General features: G+C 43.8%; 1 protein-coding gene across 25 annotated transcripts in view; it reads right to left on the reverse strand.

The window, feature by feature from the left end:
• Positions 1 to 4,160: 4,160 nt before the first annotated feature.
• Positions 4,161 to 21,566, reverse strand: part of LOC148329949 (calcium-activated potassium channel subunit alpha-1a) — a 135,087-nt gene continuing 117,681 nt past the window's right edge. For 13 of the 25 annotated variants that reach the window (XM_088304617.1, XM_088304615.1, XM_088304602.1 and 10 more), the window contains 11 exons: positions 20,889 to 21,015; positions 19,708 to 19,932; positions 19,260 to 19,452; positions 15,626 to 15,739; positions 13,562 to 13,645; positions 12,092 to 12,222; positions 10,200 to 10,394; positions 9,842 to 9,960; positions 9,159 to 9,383; positions 7,305 to 7,333; positions 4,161 to 6,139 (listed from right to left, as the gene is read on the reverse strand). In XM_088304617.1, coding sequence (XP_088160743.1) covers positions 5,988 to 6,139; positions 7,305 to 7,333; positions 9,159 to 9,383; positions 9,842 to 9,960; positions 10,200 to 10,394; positions 12,092 to 12,222; positions 13,562 to 13,645; positions 15,626 to 15,739; positions 19,260 to 19,452; positions 19,708 to 19,932; positions 20,889 to 21,015 — 1,594 coding nt within the window. In that variant the 3' untranslated portion in view covers positions 4,161 to 5,987. Of the gene's footprint in view, positions 6,140 to 7,304; positions 7,360 to 9,158; positions 9,384 to 9,841; positions 9,961 to 10,199; positions 10,395 to 12,091; positions 12,223 to 13,561; positions 13,646 to 15,625; positions 15,740 to 19,259; positions 19,453 to 19,707; positions 19,933 to 20,888; positions 21,016 to 21,566 lie in introns of those variants that run through there. The other 12 variants (XM_088304604.1, XM_088304618.1, XM_088304623.1 and 9 more) reach the window with 4 other exon arrangements.

Genomic DNA, 21,566 nt, shown 5'->3' on the forward strand with positions numbered 1-21,566 from the left:
CCATCCCCCCCCCCACACACACACACACACATGCTAACCGGGGGCTAACCGTGTTTTCACATTCGAATGAGAAATGAGGACAAATGCCAGGCGGGCTGGCGTGTACATCCTCCTGCCGACCACCTCTTTGACGGCGGAGTGTGAAATTGCCCACAAGATGGAGGGTCTTGTTGCTAAGAGGGTTGGGGGGGGGGGGGAGTCATCATAACACCTCCGAATTGGTGCTGCTGGTGATGTTTGAACAACTCCTGGGAGACGAGCGAGTAGCCTTGAGACGGACGACACCCTGCTCAGTCGTCAAGTTTATTTAAAAGTAAGAAAAAGTTAAGGTGTTCCTGAGTTATATTTGCTGGTGTTGTCTAGTTCAACATTTCACGACGAAAAACTGTCACAAGTTTGTTAATTAGCCGTTGTGCTTTCAGTTACATTTTGCAACCAAAATCCACATTCGTTATCTGTTTAAAGATGAAGAAACAAATCCGGAATCACTCAAATGGGTTACTTTGTCGAAAAAGATGTGAGTCCAAAAAAAACTCTTGGGGAAATTTAAGTGCACTTATAAAACATTTTGCTTCAGCATGTGTTGTCCATATTGACTATTTTGAATACATATTAGCGCTAATGCACACATGGAAGAACCCAGGGTGCATTAAAAAGAAATAAGAAACAAAAACAGACTACAAAAAAAAAAAATAAAATAATATGTACTGTATGCAAAGCCGATGCACGTGCGACATCTTGTGCCGGAATTCCCGAACAGTCGCTCCGACTGCCGATCCACGGCCTCATCCCTGGAGATCCACGAGACGATGCCCTCAATTCTATTCCCAGACATCACATTGGATCCTCGCTGACTGACAGAGTGACAGCTGAAAGTGATGGAGCAGCTAATAACATGTCACTATACGTAAATCAAGACCAATGCCGCAACAGCGTCCGTATTGGCGGTGGCTCCGAGCGAGGGGGTCACCAACGAGCGCCCCGTGTCCTCCTGCCTGCCGTGTCAGCCAATGATATTTTGCATTTCACATAGTCAAGGTCAAACAGACCGATCTATCAGCACCTGTCATTTTCGGGGACACTTCCCTCACTTTTATAAACAGATACCGCGTCTGGATAGGAATTCATAATCCCGTAAAACAACGTACAGTATATGGACATATTTAACATCAGTGAATGGACAGCTGTTGAAAACAAATAAATAATGATGATTGTTTCTAATGAATTAATGAAAATTGAAAGATGCAGGAAATTAAAATAAACAGAATAAGATCCTGGATAAAAGGCGGCTCAGATGAGTTAACTCTGCGGATGAGGCGGCTCGGGGATCTGGCAGTGCCTCCCGGACGCCTTGGTGAGGTGTTTCGGGCCTGTCCCAAGGGGAAGAGGCCCGGAGGACGACCCGGGACACGCTGGAGGGACTACCGGTTTTGCGGCCGGCTTGGAAATGCATCAGGATCCCCCGGGAGGAGCTTGACCAAGTGGCTGGGGAGAGGGAAGTCTGTGATGTTGTGAATGCCACAAAACGTGTAAGAGAACCAAAGGTGAGGTGGAGGTTGAGTGGTTTCGGAAAACTGCTAATCTCTCCAATATTGTTTCGTTTTGAGAAACGATAAGTGACGCGTGATAAACATCATGTATCGCGAGGTGCGAGATGTGTCAGAAAAGTTCCTGGACTGCTGTCACAAGAGATATATTTCAAATACGTATTCTCCTTCAATCTAATCGCCCTGGAGTATGTGACTGTGACCTCTGCTCCCTGCAACCACGGAACAGTTTTGCACATGCTTTTCTATCCATATCCGATGTGTCAAGCTGTCAAGTGATGATGAGACTAATAAGAGTTGAGTTCGCCAAGGTTTCGACGTAGGGTTTCAAACTAGAGTTAGGGTTTTGACGTAGGGTTTCAAGATAGGGTTAGGGTTTCAAAGTAGGGTTTCAAATTTCAAACTAGGGGGAGGGTTTCAAACTAGGGTTAGGGTTTTGACGTAGGGTTTCAAGATAGGGTTAGGGTTTCAAAGTAGGGTTTCAAATTTCAAACTAGGGGTAGGGTTTCAAAGTAGGGTTAGGGTTTCGAAGTAGGGTTAGGGTTTTGACGTAGGGTTTCAAACTGGGGGTTAGGGTTTCAAAGTAGGGTTTCAAACTAGGGTTAGGGTTTTGATGAATGGTTTTAAACAAGGGTTAGGGTTTCGAAGTAGGGTTAGGGTTTCGACGTAGGGTTTCAAGCTATGGTTAGGGTTTCAAAGTAGGGTTAGGGTTTTGAAGTAGGGTTAGGGTTAGGGTTTCGAAGTAGGGTTAGGGTTTCGACATACGGTTTCAAACTCGGGTTAGGGTTTCGACGTAGGGTTTCAAGATAGGATTAGGGTTTCAAACTAGGATTAGGGTTTCAAAGTATCGTTTCATACTAGGGTTAGGGTTTCGAAGTAGGGTTTCAAGCTAGGGTTAGGGTTTCAAAGTAGGGTTAGGGTTTCGAAGTAGGGTTAGGGTTTCAAACTAGGATTAGGGTTTCAAAGTAGGGTTAGGGTTTTGATGAATGGTTTTAAACAAGGGTTAGGGTTTCGACATACGGTTTCAAACTCGGGTTAGGGTTTCGAAGTAGGATTAGGGTTTTGACGTAGGGTTTCAAACTAGGATTAGGGTTTCAAAGTATCGTTTCATACTAGGGTTAGGGTTTCGAAGTAGGGTTTCAAAGTAGGGTTAGGGTTTCGAAGTAGGGTTAGGGTTTCAAACTAGGATTAAGGTTTCAAAGTAGGGTTAGGGTTTTGATGAATGGTTTTAAACAAGGGTTAGGGTTTTGAAGTAGGGTTTCAAACTAGGGTTAGGGTTTCAAAGTAGGGTTAGGGTTTTCAAAGTAGGGTTTCAAACACATGCTTTTCTATCCATATCCGATGTGTCAAGTGATGATGAGACTAATAAGAGTTGAGTTCGCCAAGGCCGAAGAAAGCAATACGAAGTCATCATCTTACCAACGATCACCTCAGCAATCCTGATTCGGTGATTGCACGACACAATGCCCCGAGCATCTGACAGTTCCTGACCGAGAAGGACATTGTCATGCTGGATCGACATCAAAATGGTTTTGACGATGAAGCTGCTCAAAAGTTCAGGATGGCATGACAGAGAAGTGATCTTGGAAGGGAAATGTACTTAGAATCTCTCTTGGGACAAGATTTTGGAGTTTTTCTGACAGAGCTCTTATTCGGAGCTGGAACTGAAAGAATAGAAAAGGCCACTTTTCCGGTTTAGAACACAAATACATCCATTTTTAATTTGAGAAAAATACAAAAAGAAACCATGTACAATCTATGTACAAACATTTTGTACAATACAGTATATTTATCAGCAGATTATATTTGACAGAGTCAGGTAGATCAACTCAGCACCATCAAAATAATCCATCATGTCTAAAACACATCCAAAACAAATAGACTGCTATGTCAAACTCCCGATTTGCTGCGGTGGACGACGACAACGTGATGCCTGAAATCCTCCTTTCACTGATAAAAATAACAACAAAAAAAATGCAATTTTTAATGCATTATTTAAGACTTGAGACCCAACTCCAGTCTCTGTATGCGTTAAATATTCCAATATCTAGTACAACTCCCAGCAAATAAATTAATCTATCCGGCAAAAATAGATGAAGTGCGCCATGGATGGTGAAGTGGACAACGTGTGCATCGTTCAGTCATCCGAAGTGGAACTAACACTTCACGAAATCCGCCGAATGCCACTTTTCGCGACGAGTGGGCCTAAGACGCGGGGCCTCCTCTTAACCTTCGAGCACTGCCCGGCATGGAGGCGTTGATGACTTGGATGTTCTCCACACCGGTGCAAGACAACAATGTCACAGTGGAAAATTAAGGAAAAAATAAAAAAAGCGAGCTTGTGTCCCTGAATGACTGAAGGATGCTCAACTACAACTCTTCATGGCACTTCAAAATAAAAACAAACAAAAAAAAATAAACCGCTTTGTGAAAACACAGACAAGAGACAAGGAGACACATTGCAACAACAACAAAAAAAAGCCTCACAAAAAAAAAAAAAAAATCAGACAAATATTGCATTAATCGGAGTAGTCATGTTAAAGCCAGTTTGCAGCACGAAAGAGTGTTTATCGTGATTATGTTTAAGGACCTCCAAAAAAAAAAAAAAAAAAATTCTGTAAACAAAAGATGCCAGAAATGGAATGTTAACGTTGTATGAACACGGGGGTTTAAAAAAAAAATTTGCTCACTTGGTTAACCGCATTGGTGCTACCTTCTCATCTTTAGCTTGAACCACAAAAATTTGGATTCAATGTCGCTGCTATGATTAAATAGTACAAATCCAATTTGGAATATTTCTTTCTCTTTCTCTTTTTTTTTGTGAAATCTATTTGCTACAAGTGTGACGACGATGTGATCACAGTTCAAAGTTCACTTGAGGACAATGCGCATGAGGCTTCAGTATAGTTGCACCACACCCAATAGACGCACATTAAAGCTTTTCCGACGTGCTTTTGAGCTCCCGTCAACGAGACGAGCGTCGATAGAAAATGGGCTCGAGTTTACACAAACACCGACAGCACAATATCATGTTCGTTTCCACGTATGACTTCCTAGAGACGAGAGACGCGGCAAGGAGTTCTCTCTCGGTTTTTAAATTGTATTTTGCGAATCGAAGAAAAATTAAAAAAAAAATCAAAAAAATAACCACACACACACGCGCACAAAAACGACCCGACGTGGTCACACTTTGCACTCTTTCGTCTTCACACTCGGGACCTAATTTAGGTCAAACACATAAGGTCAGCCCGTCGGAGGAAGCCACTCTTATCATCTATTTGTGTTATTATTACAACTCTTGTCGATTTTGAAATATATATATATATTTAATTCTTGAAAGCATTCGTTCAGTCCGCAGCTAAGGAGGCTTTGTTGAGCTTCGCTTTTCGGGTGACTTCTGCAGAGGCGAGCTGCCAGGCTGAAGATGGCGGTTAGCGAGTTTAAAAAAATACTCTTTCCATAAAAGCATAGATGTCGGGGCAGAAACGGAACTCTGATATGTGCTCGGCTTGTTTTTTTGATTCTCGTGATATTTTGGGAGTCCTGATAGCAAAGGAAAACCAAAAGCCTCGAACTTTCCGTCGTTAGCGTCGCATCTCCACCCAACCAGGTTTGAGCTTTTTCTTGAGCAGCTTCACTCCTGAGAGTTTCTTTTTTTGTTGATTTGAGGCGATGGACATCTGGGCTTGGCGACGGCGAACATCCAAGCGCCTCCGTGCCAAGGCAGTGTCTAGCGGTCAGAGGAGGACCCGACGGGCGCCCACTTTTACGCGATATGTGGCAATTTGTTTTTTTGTTTTTTTTTTAAACGTGCGCTCTTTTCTTTGTGATCCCAAAAGCCGCTGCTGCTTTTTTGCTCAAACCTGGTTGGGTTCCGATTCAGATGCAACATTTTTTACGTCAACCTTCCGAGGCTGCTTGGCTATTTCTTCATTCCGACGACCCTCCAGATGAAATGATTTGCATGATACGATCCCTCCGAGATCACAGTTCCTTCACTATTTTCATGCCCCCCCCCCACCGTCCCTTTTTTTTTTAAATTCTTTTTTTTTTTAGTGCAAATACGGTGGGATCTTTGGGGCGATGATGCGAACCTCTTAGTCAACTATTGCAAAGCATTACAGGAAGTACTTTTTCTCTCTCTCTCTCTCTTGCTCGCTCTCTCGTTAATTCTTCAAAATAATAATTCCCAAAAAAAGTGCTAGGGGGGGAGGAGGGGGGCTGTACAATGCGTTATTTGATTGTCATTATGTACATCTCTATTGATACATCAATAAATAAAAGAATGTCCAAAGAGCATGGAAGTAACATTAAAGGTATACACATAGCAGGTCCAGTTTTGGGTCCTGTCCAGTTCAGTTTTTTTTTTTTTTTTTTTTCGAAGACTGAAGCAGGTCCTATCGTCGTCCTCGTCTGCTGAGCGAAAAGGTTACAAGCGGTTCAGCATTCGTCTTCGACTTCTCGGATGGGTGGAATCAGACTACTTGTGGATTTGTACTGGTTGACTTGGTTGGCCATGTGAGTGCTCATGGGCTTGATCTGAATGTTGCGCGTGTAGGTGTTGTCCGGTTCATCTGTAAACCATTTCTTTTCTGGAGACGAGGACAAACGAGGTGACACAGACACAAAGAGAGAGAGAGAGAGAGAGAGCAGAGTTCAGTCGGGAGAACAATCAACGCTGCATCAAAGCAAAATGCCCGAGTTGAAATGGTCGCTATTGTGGTCAGCATCAAAAACGTAACAACGGTTTGAGGAACTTAATATGGGACATCATCGAAAAAGGTTTGAAAACAACCCGATACATGACAAAATGACGGGGACATGATTGAAAATGCTTCTTTTTCATAATTACAGGAAATATTTAAAATGATAAAATGAGTTTCTTGAGTTTGCAAACTGAACACTTCCCAGGCCACTCGTAAAAAAAAATCAACTTCAACTTTTTTTTTTTGCGATGTGGAGCAAAGCCATGTGTGCGTGTTTCGCATGTGCGGGGATTCATCCGTGTGGAGTTGGCGCAAGTCGCCGAGCCGAGCTTTTTCAGCCGCGGGGCCGCGTGCGCTACATTTGATGTGAGGCGCCCGCGGCGGGGCAAAGCGTCTGCCGTCTCGTCGCTTCCGATACGGCAAACTTGTCGCCTCAAAGCGGCAGATCAGGTGCGCCGCTTTAGGAGGAGAGAAACTCACATGACTTACATCCCCTCCAATTTTAGCTTGCGATCGGTCACGCCTCCCACTTTGTCAGTGTGACCAATGGCGCAAGGATGGCCGCACCTCCAAAAAAAAAATAAAAAACTCACAAGAAAGTCCCGCGGCACTTTGGAAGGTTTTGAATCAACGTGACCTACATGCGTCGTTCGCCCCGACAAGTCGTCTGCTAGCAACAGGAGGGGAAGATGCGCAAACACACAGCCCTCTCACACATTGCAAACCATCTGAAAAGTTGAAAGGAAATGATAAGAGGGAGCGATAGATGGCACAACAAAGCCACGATAGCAGGGAGAGTTCAGAGAAGAACCCAAAGAAAGGAAGTTTGTCAACGTCATGCATTGCGGTCGATGGGCTTGGGTGTGGAGGAAGAGGAGGAGGAGGAGCGGCAGCAGTGTTTGCTTTCAAGCAAAACGGAAAGTGAGAAATGTTTCAAAGTGAAGGTCGTAAATCAAAGCAAACTCCCCGCATCATAACGACGTCCGCAGAGGACGCGGTTATGATCGAACGTCAAGGTTGCCAAGTCATGCAGAATGGTTAACTTGCATACCTGGGCCCATTCTATTCATCCTTGTTGCACTTCAGAGAGAGAGGCGAGTCATCTACTGTAAGTAAGTGAGTATTTACAGTCTACACAGCAAGTACACAAGGGACAGACCACTAAAGTCACATCATACATGATCACTTTAAGGGCTCAGAAAGTATTTGGACAATGTCACTGACTAATCTGCATGCTTTTCACAACCGGATCACAGTTGCTCATTTATGCTTTTTCGTACTTGGAGTACCAGGGCCACACTAAAAAGAAAAATGAAAATATTGGGGTTGGGACAACCTGATGATACATTTTGAAGATTACGATTTTTGATGTTTTGATCAAGAGAACGATCACTTCAATCAAAAGTATGCGGCTTTTATTTTTTTAAGTATCCCCCCCAAATATAGTAATTTATTTTGGAAAGATTATGATGTTTGGAAAATAAACTGATGTTTTTCTTGGAAAATTATTCATGCCTAAAAAAAATGTTTGACTTGACTTCCCATTTTAGTGAATTTTCAATTTGGCTTCAATGTTAAAAGTGTTGCTATTTTTAATAGGGATGGTTAACGAGATACCTTTTGGAAACAAACATTTAATTTTAAAAAACTAATCTGACCTAATGCTCATCCAATTGCAACCTTTTAGCTTGGAATTTTTGTAACATTTTATTCCCATAAAATACAAGATTTTTTTTTTTTAATTAAACCACAATATACAAATAAATACCAATTTATTCTTGATTCTGATCTTACTCCTGTAAAATTCCGACTTTATTGCTTTTTTTTTCTTTTCATTGTGGCCCTAATGGTCCTTTGGATGTAAATTTCAGGGGAACATATAAGTCAAACTCTTATCTCTTATGACAAAACAGAAAGTGCCTGCTAACATGCAGTGAAGCAGATGCACCGTGAACAAGAAAATGACAAACACAGCTCATGGGGGATGACATTTACCGCAACACCTAAGGACTCGCTACTTTGTTCCTCATTTAAACTTGGACAAATTCCGAACATACTCCGAGTAAAGGACAAAACAGGCAGGTGATATCATGTATTCTCCGCCAAGTCATCACATAATCATTTAATATAAATTAAACACACTAATAGCCACTAGCATTAGCACCAGTCAAGTGTTTTGATGTTTTCACATTTTATCGTAGGCAACTTATTTTTATACGAAAAAAAAAAATGATTTTAAATGTTTTGACGTCTTATGTTGAAGAGATTTGATTAGTCCCTTTAATTGAAATATGTCTCAAACGTAACCATGGGATTCTCAAAAGTGTTGTACGAGAACCAGTAGAGGCACGCAGACACCCTCTGGTGGTTCACTACAGAATTACTGAATTAAATACAAATAAAATGCAAACATATTGGAATAAAGCTGGAAGTTATGTAGCTTGTTTAAATTTAAATCCAGTGGAGTACAATTTTATTCACTATTGAAAACGAATTTGTCCGAATTTTCTTGATGACAAAATCCCCCAAATTTGGATTGGGCCTTAAACTTTGCGGGGAGAACACAAACTTCTAATTATCTCATCATTTGTACTCAAAGGCCACAATGGACAAGACATCAATCCAACAGATCCTCCACAATCAACAACCATCGAAGCGTGTGTAGTTTTGCTCTTCTCCGACCGCAATTCGCCAAACAGTAAATTTGAGAATGTTTAAAAGTGACTGTGCAGTTTGTCTTCACGCAGTCAAGTGAGTTAATGTGATGTGATGACACAGTCAAGATGATTATGGAAGAAAAGCATAAGCAAGGAAGCAAAACACAACACGCAAAACAACTCACACACAAACACACACAGAAAACAAAGCTTGCATGCATCGGACAGGGAATGTTGAGCGCACGTACTTCTGTTTGTCTCGGGCTTCCCGGGTTTTACTGCTGCGGTTTTGCCGGTTGGAGGCTTGGACAGAGTGGACGGATGAGCTCTTCTTGCTGGAGGAATGAGAGGAGTGAGACGAGTGGGACAAGTTGGTCCGAGACTGGCCCGCGTTGTGGTCGAACTGCATGAGGCAGAAGATCAAGTCTGTGGGCACCAGCTCGAACTCGTACGGCGGGTTGGTGATCACGTAGCTGTGCGGACGACATGTATCACAGTCAAGAATGTTAGCAACATGCTTAGCAAACAGCCCTCAGGTCCATGCCTGCATTTTCTACCTTTTATCTCATTGAAGGTAAACTGGAGTCTATCCGAACTGACTTGGTCGAAAGTCAACTGATTCGATGGAATAATCGAAAGGATCATTGAATCTGAAAAGCTCCCTTTGTGACAGTTTGTTTTGATACGTCTTAGGAGGCGGCCATTTTGCCACTTACTGTCAACTGAAAATGACATGAAGCTGCTTAAATCATATCGCATAAATACAATATTAAATCAAAATGGCGTGTTTAAAAGGACGGGAGCGCAGAAAACATGTAATTGTAAAGAAAAGATTCGGACTTGACTTTCCATTTAACTCATTGACTACCATTGACGGCAAAAGACGTCAATTAAATATTTATACATTTGAAGTGTGAAATGCACATTTTACCGTTTTGTACACTGGCTTGGTGAACTTAGATGAGCATCTCTCAATCTGTAGATTCCAAAACACAGCATGTTGTACGTCTTCAGTGCTTTGCAGAACAAATCTCCATAGCAGCCGCCATCCTGGTGACGACACAAGACAAGGCACACGGGTGCGCGTTAGAGTCGTCACACGATACGACATCATGTTTACAACATAAATACGATCATTTGTGTAGAAAAGCGCTCCGCATCCACCAGGAACTGCTTTGCGTGATCGCCGTTCTTCACATCAGATTAAGAACGGCGACGAGCGGAGGTGTCAAAATGCGGGCTGCCGGCGAGTGCCAAAATGTGTCATCTCCGCTTAAACATCCTCTTACCCCCAAGTCAGCGAAGGGCCCGTCGTAGAGGGCGAGCTGGGCGACGCGACACCTGTCTCTGTTAGCCAGCGTCTGTGGCGTGCTGTAGCCTCCTCGCAGAGCATTCTCCTCGGCCAAAAGGGCCTCCAGCTCTGGCGTGGCTCCTCCGGTGACCAGCGTCCTGATCAGTGTGAGGATGTTGTCATTGAAGTACGTCTGGCGACAAGAGGGAGAAGGTGCGCATTTTCACATGGAACTCATAAGATGGGTTAAGACTGCTGAATGGAAGCAAGAACTATTTTGAGGCCATTTTCATCCAAGTGTGAAGGTATACTAAAAATCATGCCGTAATTAATCGGAATTAGGTCCTGTTTTTGTACCTAGTACAAGTCAAGCTCCAAATGCGGTCTAGCTGTGCAAATCCTTTTTATCTTTTGGTATTTTCAATCTCAAGCCACATGGGGATTTGCGCCATTGTGGGTGTGAACACAGCCGACTTGCTTCCCGGCCAATGGAGGCGGCTCTTTTCATTTCCGGTCTCCAGTGGTCCCCAACCACCGGGTCACACCTCGAACAACTACCAAAATCACATGACACCACTTGCGCCACAACTTAGACCTGCTTTCTGCAGGCGGAAAATTGAGTCGACTTTTTATCCACAAAATTGTCTGGTGCGCCAGAACACCAGGCATGGTCGGCCAAATTCCCAAGACTGTCAGCTCCTGTGACACGGAGGGATATATTTCAGCCAACCAGAGGGTTGTAATATTGGAATATATATGTTTTTAAACTTGCTCAATATTGGACATCTGCAATCACTCAGGTAAAAAAAAAAAAGAAAAAAATAATAACACCACCCGGATGTATTGTGATGTTGGGATTGCCGAGCTCGAGTCCAACAGCACTCTCCCTTCACAAACATGAGACTTGACCGCACTCTGCGGGCGTCAGCGTCTCCTGTCCGTCAAGCCGATCACGTGCTGCTTTTGGCGGCGTGCGAAGACAGTTGGTGTCAGTCGGCAGGCGAAGCCGAGAGTGGCAGCTCCTCTCGGCGGGCCTCTGACAGGCCTGCGGAGCCTCATGATGGATGAGCACTGTCCATTAGCCGCCTTCACCTCTGACCACCGCCACGCTACAGCTGATGCCCACTCAACTCCCTCGGCTCGCCTCCGCACAGCTTCTATAACCCCTCGCTCACTAAGCGAGCCGCTGGAATGAAGCCATCACGGCGCAGAGCGGGAAAATACACTTGGCCGTGACTGAGAAAAAAAACGAGGTGTTGAAGGTTATATTTTCTCCCCTCTTCCTATTTTTCCTGATCTTTGATGCGGCGGTGGCATTGTCAAGAGATGAAAGTTAAAGTCGAGCTGGTGTCAGCGCCATTACGCTAACATTCCATACTTACTTCATTAAAAGACTCTCAGTTGAATTCCGACTACTTCAAATGAGGAGCCGTGCCAACTATCTGGCTTTGATGTCGGTGAAACTGGCAGACGTGTCGGATCAATGTACCAGTACCATTTCATTTACCCGCTCCTGCTTCTCGGTGCAGGCACTGAAACTTGAAGCTCGAAAAGCACAGTAACGTATTTGCACTTTTCCAAAGAGAAAATCGTCTCATTGTGAATTCCCTGGCTTATAAAACAAACATCAGCAACACCAAGAAGGCTTCAGTCAGTTTCTGCAGGGTTTTCGGCTTCAGCTCATTATACGGTGAACCTCCCGTTCATTATAGAGAGAGTTGGCATAACCCCCGTAATAGGTGAAAATCTGTGTAGAAAGTCCATATAAAAACTTATTTTGAAAATAAAATCACCCCTCCCAAACCATTTAAACCAACTGTACAGATTTTTGAGCATACAAAAATGAAGGCTATATACATATAAATAAAAAAAAATTGGGGTTGTACTCACGGCGCTCATCAGCGAGTCGAGGACGCTGACGGCGAAGGCGGTGCCACATGCAAAGGGCTGTGTGAGGTACAGCTCCGTGTCGGGGTCGTCATCGTCGTCTTGGTCCAGGAACTGAACGTTCGAGTCGTTCACTGGGAGGACGCAAAAGCAGCACAGTTAGCTGCGACAAGCAGTGAAGACACAAAGTCAACTTCTAGTTTGTTTTTTTCTGTGGCCTTTTATAGGGCAGAAAAATCAAAATGGACAACACATGCTTGACTGTAAGCAGAATCATGTGCCATCTTTGAGCCAATCAAAAAAATGAAGCAATTATAATCATTTATAAGTTACAGCGCCCTATAAAGATGTATAAATGTGTGTTTTGACAATTGATATCCAATATTTTGTAGTGTCACACATACAGTATAATGCCATGTATACTGTTATTTCATCCACTTTGCTGTTTTGAATACATGGGTGGTGAAACACTTCAAATAATGCGAATCCCACACAATATGTCATGCAGGATGCATGTCACACGGTTTGACAAAGCATCAATTAGGTTCAAAAATCAATAACCATTGTAGAAGTCCAACGTGAAGAATATGATGCCATCACACGATTTAAAACTAAAACACACGTTGTTACTGTTAGGAGGAAATGAACCACAATAAAACAACTGCCAATAATTCTTAATTGCACTTTTTAAAAATGAGACTTCAACAATGGCCTTTATCGCGTCCGAAATCCATGCACACTGAATGTCATGCGAGCTTTCTTGAGCCGATAGATGTTCTGTCACATCATCACTCGTCAACATATTTACCTGAACCCTGAAAATAAATGTTGTCATCGCACAATAATAACATTGAAGTAAACAGAAATGAGGTTTCTCCCCAGTACAGCGGTTCAAAACCTGCAATGGGTGGAGAGTCTAAAAACAAGCATCATACACGAGCTAAAGATGACGGTTTCAGCCGTAGTTTGGTTTTAAGTTTGGAATCGGATTTCTTTGCAGGCTCCCTGAGTGCTGGGGATGTCAGTCAAAGAGACAAGAGGCTGATGCAAACAGGCCCGGGCCGAAGATGTGAACTGGGGAGGAGGAGGGGTTTGGACGTGTGAGCGTGTGTGTGTGCGTGTGGAGGGATGAGAGGTGTTGCTACGAAAACAGCCACAAGGACAGAGTGAACATGATCAAAGGCCTTAGCGATGCTCTGCAAACGCAACTGGAGGGCGGGTAAAAAAAAACAAAAGCAAAAAATAAATAAATAAATAAAAATCATTAAAAAGAACGGGCGCCAAACAAGACAGTCAATTTGAAGGAGAAGGAAGAAGAAGAATATGTTCAAAGTGAAGCCATGGGAGCAGCGTGGGCCTTGACTGCAGCCAGATAAATCAAGACAAGCTGATGAGGAGCGGCGCGGCCGAGCGAGGGTACGGACGGACGGAGGGACGGGCGGACGGCTAGCGGAGGACAAAGGCTCATCTTACCCAGCTCTGTTATCATTTGTATGTTGGTCCCACTTTTTTTTTCCTGACTGAGTGAAAGCGATGGCAGCGGTTTGCCCGGCTTATCTAATGGTGACGAGGCAGCGCAGAGAGGGGAGAGATGGCGTCGTTATTGAAACACTTTTCACAAGACGACATTAAAGGCATCTCGCGGTCTCCGACGCCAACAGTTGTCTCGCTAATGGCCGGCCGGCGTCCGAATATAAAGCGGCTTTGATTTAACAACTGTGAAGGGACGAACACTGACATTGCACCAAGGCAGTACAAGGGCTACACTTGGTCTGGACGTGATGCTGGCATGTTCGCAAGTCCATTTATGGCCAAAATATAAAAGGTACACTTGCACGATCCAAAGTCCGTCGCACAACCTGTGATAGGCTGGCAACCAGTTCAGGGAGTGCCCCGCCGACAGCCCTACTCCTAAGATGGCTGGGATCAGCGCCAACACCCCCTGGCTGGTTCAGATAACGGATGGATGGATTTTTCCGGGATTCAAGCTAGCCAGATCCAAGTCAACACGCCAAACTCGGAGTGGGCGGGGCAAAATCTGAGACGCAATTACGAGCAAAAAATAAATATGGGATGGTACCCATAAAACATTCATTATTGTGACATCATTCCGGGTTGCTGAGTACAATATGGTCAAGTCACTAATAATATTACAAAAAGAAGACGACATTTACGCCAGAAATTGAGCTGCAATTCGACTAAACGCGAAGGAATTTGCACGTTTTCACTGCGTCCGTTTTTTCTGCATCAAAGCTAAAGGCTTATTTTTTCATTTTCATTTTGACCCCTGATGAATTGAACTCCCTTTCGATATTCTATCACTGTAGTTATGTCGCTTCAGTGCAGGTGCACATTCCATCGTGCAAGTGTCTTTTTCAAGTCTTTTCCTGTAAACTCTTTAATTAAAGGATGTGGCGGAGCTTTACCTTTTTTATTTCCTGAGGGGCGATGCTATGTTTCACCGTACAAAAGCATCTAGCGTTGCGCAGGGGAGTGGGCGATGCTGACACGGACAGAATGGAGCTTTGGCGATCACGTGTGCGGTCAAATGGGAGAACCTCTCTGCAGGTAATGGCCGGCCTGGTTACAAGTAACATTAGCTAGAGCTCCTTTTTCTTGCTGGCCTTCTCCTAGCTTGCTCTCATGCTCCATTGCTCCCTAATTGGGTCAGGGGAGACAGAGCAGGCAGTCTCTGGTGCTTCCCAAGACCCTTTGGAGATCTGAAAGTTTCATGAGTCCCCAGCACCAGTGGGAATACCGCCACTGCCATTGTTATTAATAAATGGACCCATTTTGCAACCAAGGCAGTTTTCGCCGCCTTTTCGCTCTCTTTTCAACCCCCCCCTCTTCCTTTCCCTCCCGTCAGGCTGAGTTGCTCTTGTGCATTAGTGGACAAATTGCAAATTGAGGATGTGGTGGCGGTCCTTTAAAAAAAAAAAAAATGTGTCTGAATCACTCACGCTAGAGTAAGTCCGTACTGTACCATTAGCACTGCAAGAGTTAACAATCGACACGTACACACATTAAGGTGAGGCGAAGCAAACTACAACACTGAAGTGAACCAAAATTCCATTTGATCTTGAGTTGGAACCTTTGGAAGCAGAATATTTTGGGTTTGCCACCGTGGAAGAGAAAAGACGGAAAATGCGATGGAAATGGAACTTAGAACGACGTAAGAAAGAGAAACATGTATCGCTTATTTTATATAGGCATTAAAGGTATTCAAATAACAGAATCAACATTAAAAATGTCAGCAGTGTTTAGTTTCAAGAGTTTTTACGTTTTACTATCGAGCAGTCAACGAGCAAAAAGACTTTCAAAGTTTGCCAATCACTTTTACATGCGTCACTGTCCAATGAAAAACATGTGACTCCAAATGTTCATGCTTTCATTTTTACCCAAAACACAACATCAACATTGTTCGCCGTGTTTCAGATAAAAAGAAACAAACAACTCACGAAAATTGGACTTGCACACTTTTTGTTGGACAGTAACGATGATTTGTTGGCATCTGCATTGCGAGGAAGTGAGCTTTACCTAATTCTGTGATGATGGGGATGTTGGATCCGGTGGTGACGGAAGCCTGACGCACGAAGCCATGTACTGGACTGCTGTCTGGAGATGACCTGTCCATTCCAGGAGGCGTGAAACCTACACACGCCAAAACATGATCGCAAAAGGTCACTGAAGAAGAAAGGCAAAAGCTAAGTCAATTGGGAGGTTCAAAAATATTTTTGTGGATAATTACACCTCAAGATTTTGGAGACAACCGACTTAAGTTTATAATGACATCTATCGCACGAAATAATAGATTGTATGTTAGCATTAAGCGAGCAGACTTTTCTCAGATAAAATTAGATTGAATATTTCGATTTTTACAAATAATTTTTTATTTATATGTCAGTTTTCCAGTTTCAAACTTCACCCAGTAAAAAATAAGCAGCTTGAAGCGAGCACATTTTCCGTCTTATTTGAAGAACTGTGTTATTTGCAGCAGTGATTCGCAACCAGAGTCCCGTGAGAGGTCAGGTTACTTGGGTGAAAAATTGCTTAATTTATTACAGAAAAAATCAATTTTAATTTGAATGTGTTTAAAACAAAAGGGGAATTTTTTTTTCTCAAAAAGTATTTTCAATTAGGTCTCACTAGAATGAGAATTTACACTCATTGCGAGTGGGCCTGGGGGGTTCACTGCACTTTCTCTTGGTTTTAGTTGACTTGTGTCAACCAACGTCAACTTGGAAGCTTCCATTGTAAAGCAAACTTCATAAAACATGGATGAGAGTATTGACATGATTGGACATAGTGCATGACAGCAAAGTCAGCATGAAGTTGTCTGGCATCTTTCAAACGTAGCGACAGTGGCAGGGAGGGAGGAAGTGGCGGAAGATGACAGCAACCTAAAAAAGTGCAACAGTATGGAAACGGAGCTTTTAGGGGTCAGCTAGGACATATTTAGCATTCATGGCCCTCCATCAGCAGCCCGGCATCAATTTTACATGTCCCTCATTTTGTAACAATAAAAGTTGGCCAAGTGGAGAGCAGAAAACCTTTTATGGAAAATGGCGTGGATCGCGACGACAAGTGACAGCGGCGCAAATTCGCATGACTTCACATTTTTGCATTGCCTCAAAGTGACAAGTAAACACCTTCAATTGGTAATGCAAGATGCATAATGCATCAGCTGTGTTTTGACATCCATCATTTAGTGCTGACGACAGCCAAACGCCACCAGCCAGGAACGATACAATACATTCAGGTCACCATTTTATCACCGTGTGCGTCTTTCCTATCGAGGCACTCAATGAGACGCTTACATTACAAAAGAGGGAAAAAGTCCCACAAAGTCATCGGTGCGGCACGGCTAATCATAAATCGTCTTATTCCGATTATTGCACTTCATCATGTTGACTTTTGTCCACAAAAGGATGATGTTATCCCTTTCCCGCAGTCAACTTTTTTTTCCCTCTCTCATCGTTTTGAAGACTATGCAGCTGGCGCTCCGTTGACTACCGCAGCGAGGGGAAAAGACAACATGAAGCCTGATGCTGCTTTTAAAAGCTATTCCAAAACCTCGTCGACATTGGAGATGGTGAGCTGGAACAACAGAGATCACGTCTAGGCTGTGCCGATCTGTCATACGGCGTGCATTGGCGCTAAAGTTGCACGAAGGCAACAAGTCAACCTTGCTTGCGGCCCTATGGGCTGCGTCAGGAAAAAAAAAATGCGTTTGCACCATTTGCAGTCAAATAGTTGCTTAAAGCATTAAATGTGCATTTCTCTTTTGAGTTTGCATCAAGCGAAATGGTGTTTTATAGACCGTGTGTTTAACTAGGCTAAACTGTGAGTTTTATGTTTAGTTGGACAGTAAACTTCAACTGCGAGCAACAGTAAACAGCTTGAAGTGTTGTTTTTGAACAATTCTTCACTATTTGCCAAAGTGCCGCTGCTTCTCGTGATGTGTGTTAAGTTCATTGCCACCAGACAGCGCTCACATCGCAAGTCAAATGATGCCTCATTATCTCCCCCCCAAAAAATGATTCATATTGAAACACCACCACCAGTATTCACAAAGTGACACAGCATTCCAAAATTAAATTAGTTGGACGTTTGCCGAGCATAATCAGTGCCATTGCCTTTCAACACAAAAAGGCTGGCGAAATGATTCTCTGGTGTGAAACTTGACAGTGCAGCGGCATCAAACTAATTCTGTTCAACTGTCTATGGGAAGTACAACAGCGACAAAAAAGCTATCATGAACTTGGTCGCGTCCATCCATTGAAAAATAGAAAACCCCTAAAAACTAAAATTCCAGCTTCTCAGTACCTGTCCATGGAGTGATTGTGTTTTTAATCCACACACAACAAGAATCTCCTCCAGGCTGGCGCTGCCTTCAAGTGCCTGGCAGGATGTTGCAACAGTCAAGCGAGATCTGGGTTACGTAGCCCCCACCCCTCATCCCTGTAGCCCCCCGGGCACGGCGATGCTCTGCGGTTGACTACAGGCTACAGCCGCCGTGAGAAGCTCTCCCCCAGGAAAGCGCTTGTTTACTTATTCATTTGCGCCTTCTTGTTTTCAATTCCGCAGACGGCGCGTGAATGGGAGCGTCGCTGGAAGGAAGGAACCCCCCAAAGCGTTACTATGATACAACACAAGTGTCTGGGTATGTGTGTATTTCCTGACGTATGCATGAGTGCACTGCGGTAGTGTTCTCTAAAGTGAAGTATTTTTCACTGAAATGAGTGTTTGATATAAGACCCAATTATTGATGACAATGGGCCCCATCCATCGACCCTGGGAGAAGACACGGGCAAGTGGGTTTTCCATATCGGGGTGGCTTCCCGTGAATACGGCTCCCCAGAGCGGCCCCCCCCGCTGATTTACTTCTTCTTATTGTTGCTCCGCCGCACGGCCACGGACAGCGCATCAGTCACTCAAGGCTGCAGGAATAACAGCATTGGCATTCTCCTAAAACATGTCCACTTTGATTTGTACTCACAACGGTGGCGTTAAATAGTCTCGCGCTTGAGCCACGTCGTCTTTCAAGCTAATCATAAAGTGTGGATGACGCACGCGTGGAACGCCTTGACCATGCTTGCGCTTGCAGGAAGTCGTCGCCGTTTGCTCGTGACTAATGAGAGGCAGCTGAGTGGCGCCGCCCGCTGATTTGTGCTCACCGCTTAAATGTTGATCAGGCCTGATGGGAGGCCCAGATCGGCGAACATCTACAATCTGTTCCCGACAAACCGCCAGACATGGGGAACGACAACATCAAAAATGACGCCAGCATGTCGATATAATTGGAAAGTATTAGCAGGCGGCTTTAGCAGCTTGTAATTACCAGCGAACAAGACTGGAATGATTAGAAAATGAGACCCCACTCAAAGATTCTCTTCGGATCATTGTCGGGACGCAGTTTTAAATCATCCTGTAGGTTGGTTCACTTGACGGACCAAGTTTGACTGTTCAACATCTCGATTGGTTCAGGTGTTTCTCAGGGCTTTTTCAACAGTGCGAGTCTTAAATGGACTCAAAATATACTGGTGGTGACTGCCATCTTCCATCCCCGGGCAATTCTTCCTTTTTAAAAACAATCTTTGACATCCCTTCTTTCCACAACCTGTCCCCTTTAGGCACCAGTACACCCCGAGTCCGAGAGGACGCTCCTTACCTTGGGAATTAGCCTGCAACACTCCAATGCTGTCGTCAAACTGCATAGACTTGATGTTGAGTGACGCCAAGATGCATTCTTTATCCTGCAGCGAGGCGTCCTCGATATTGTTCTGATTGGCTGACAGTATTACGCACATGTCGCAGAGGTTGATGTTGACAGCCCTTAAATCTGCCCGACTTAATGGCGTACCCTTTGGGGTGAGGCGGGAACACAGAAAGAGAGAGAGAAACAAATTGAAGGAGTGAGCAGCTGAATTATTTGACGTGTTTTGAAGTGATGACATTTCATTGATGTGGCTGCGTTTTGGAGGACTGGACTAAAAGGACCGCACTGGATGCGCTTGCATCATCGGTCAGACCCGACCTAACGAGCTCTCGTGGATCTCGTCGCAAAACAATCCATGTAAATGTAGCGTAAAGAAGCTCATGCTCCATTTGGGACTCACGGGTAAGATGGAGACCTTGGGGAAGTTATGTAGCGTCTCCCACTCTCGCCGCAGATAGTCCAGCGAGCCCACAAAAACGATGGGCTTGAGTTCATGATAATGGAAGTTGCTGGCTCTTAAAGGCATCACCAAGTTTCGCAGCCCCACTAAAGCGGACGTGACATCCCCAAATATACAGACCACCACATGGCCGCTCAGCACCGTCATGGAGGCTTCACTCCGAGTCTGTCGACACAAGAGGGACGGGAAAAGAGCGCAGAAAAACGATAATGAGGACATGAGCGAAGGGAAATATGTGCTGTGAATGGAAAAATTGGAAGTTAAACATCAAAACAACAGTTTGAGTGCCGCGAAAACAGATGATGCCATATCTGCTGGATGACCAAGAGCAGCTGACTCAGAGTCAGTTGCTGATGAACGCAGTTTGTAAGACTTTAGGCAAGTTGGGTACATATGAGGAGGAGCCTGACTAAAAGCGATTGAAAGGGGGATTGTCATGCAGTCACGTTTAAAAAAAAAAAAAGTCTACAGCTCTGTGCTGTACTGCGAGATGTTATGTTTCCGAACGGTTGCATATGATCGATGCACCTGCCATAAAAATGTAGAAGTGCAATTTATAAAACAGATGGAAAAGAACGACCCACATTTTTTGAAGTGAATGGCTTGGCCACAGTTTAGGTTTATATTTGAGGAAATAAGGTCCTCTTTTAGATTATTCAATTATTCGTAACTGTTAGTGCGTGCTTTGATTCGCAATTCATTATTTGAATTGAGCAACAATCATTCCAAAGGCAAAGACGGTAAATATACGTATAAAAATGAAGGTGTGGCAAACCCCGCCAAGAGGCCACAGATTGTCGTATCGGAATGAAATGAATAACACCTAAATGCTTGCAAACTGCCCAGTTGCAGAGACGTCGCAGCAAACGCATGCGTGGACGGCTGCAACGCTGTTCACTTAAACCTAAATGCCGAGATGTCAAGAAAACCAGAAACTCACCTTGAAAGCAGAGAGGCAGAGAAAGAAATGTCAATACATATTAGTATGTGATTGGATGACTTCACTAGCGTGAGGGCCAACTCCCGAGGATACTTACTTTCACTTTCTCGAATATTCTGTATATGATGTGATTTTTTTTTTTGTTTGTTTTTTATAGTGGTTAAAACTGAGCTTCACTCACCAGGATGACTTTTTCGATGTCTTTCGACGGGCACCAGTGAAACATTCCGGTGGAGTCATACCTCTTCACATTCATGTCCATGTTTTCGATTTGTTCATTACCAGGTATTAGAAGAGGGTCGTGTCTACTGCAAGACAACAACAAGAAAAACAACGATAGATTCACGCAAGACCGTTCTGTCCATGAATTGCATTCAAAACTTTCCACTCTCTCTACGACAGTAAACATTGTGTGAATCCTGGAGCATTTACACCAGGTGTGGGCAAACTACGGCCCGGGGGCTACATGTGGCCCATCAAATGTTTAATCCGGCCCGCCGAATTTAAAAAAAGTTAAATGAAAACCTTGTTGATGTTTTATTTTCTAAATACTGTGCTTTTTCAAAAGCATTGCTTTCAGGTACAGAAAATCTTTTTTCAAAAACGAAGGTCTTCAGCAAAATGAAAAAATAAATCAAGAACGAAATTGTTCGAAAACTGGCGCATCTGAAAACAAAATGTTACCATTTTACGTGACTCACATTTTTTAAGAATTCAGTCGGACGGATTTAATCTAATTTCCAATGCTGCTCACAAACACTAGGGGGCATGCTTGCGACGTATTTGGGGATTGCTAGGATATGCTGTGATCTATTAATCAGCGTCATTTCTTTTGTTGCCATTCTGCCTCGGCCCCAGC

The sequence above is a fragment of the Idiotropiscis lumnitzeri genome, chromosome 9, assembly GCF_059441095.1.
Source record: "Idiotropiscis lumnitzeri isolate Australia: NSW breed Sydney's pygmy pipehorse chromosome 9, RoL_Ilum_1.0, whole genome shotgun sequence".
Classification (NCBI taxonomy): domain Eukaryota; kingdom Metazoa; phylum Chordata; class Actinopteri; order Syngnathiformes; family Syngnathidae; genus Idiotropiscis; species Idiotropiscis lumnitzeri.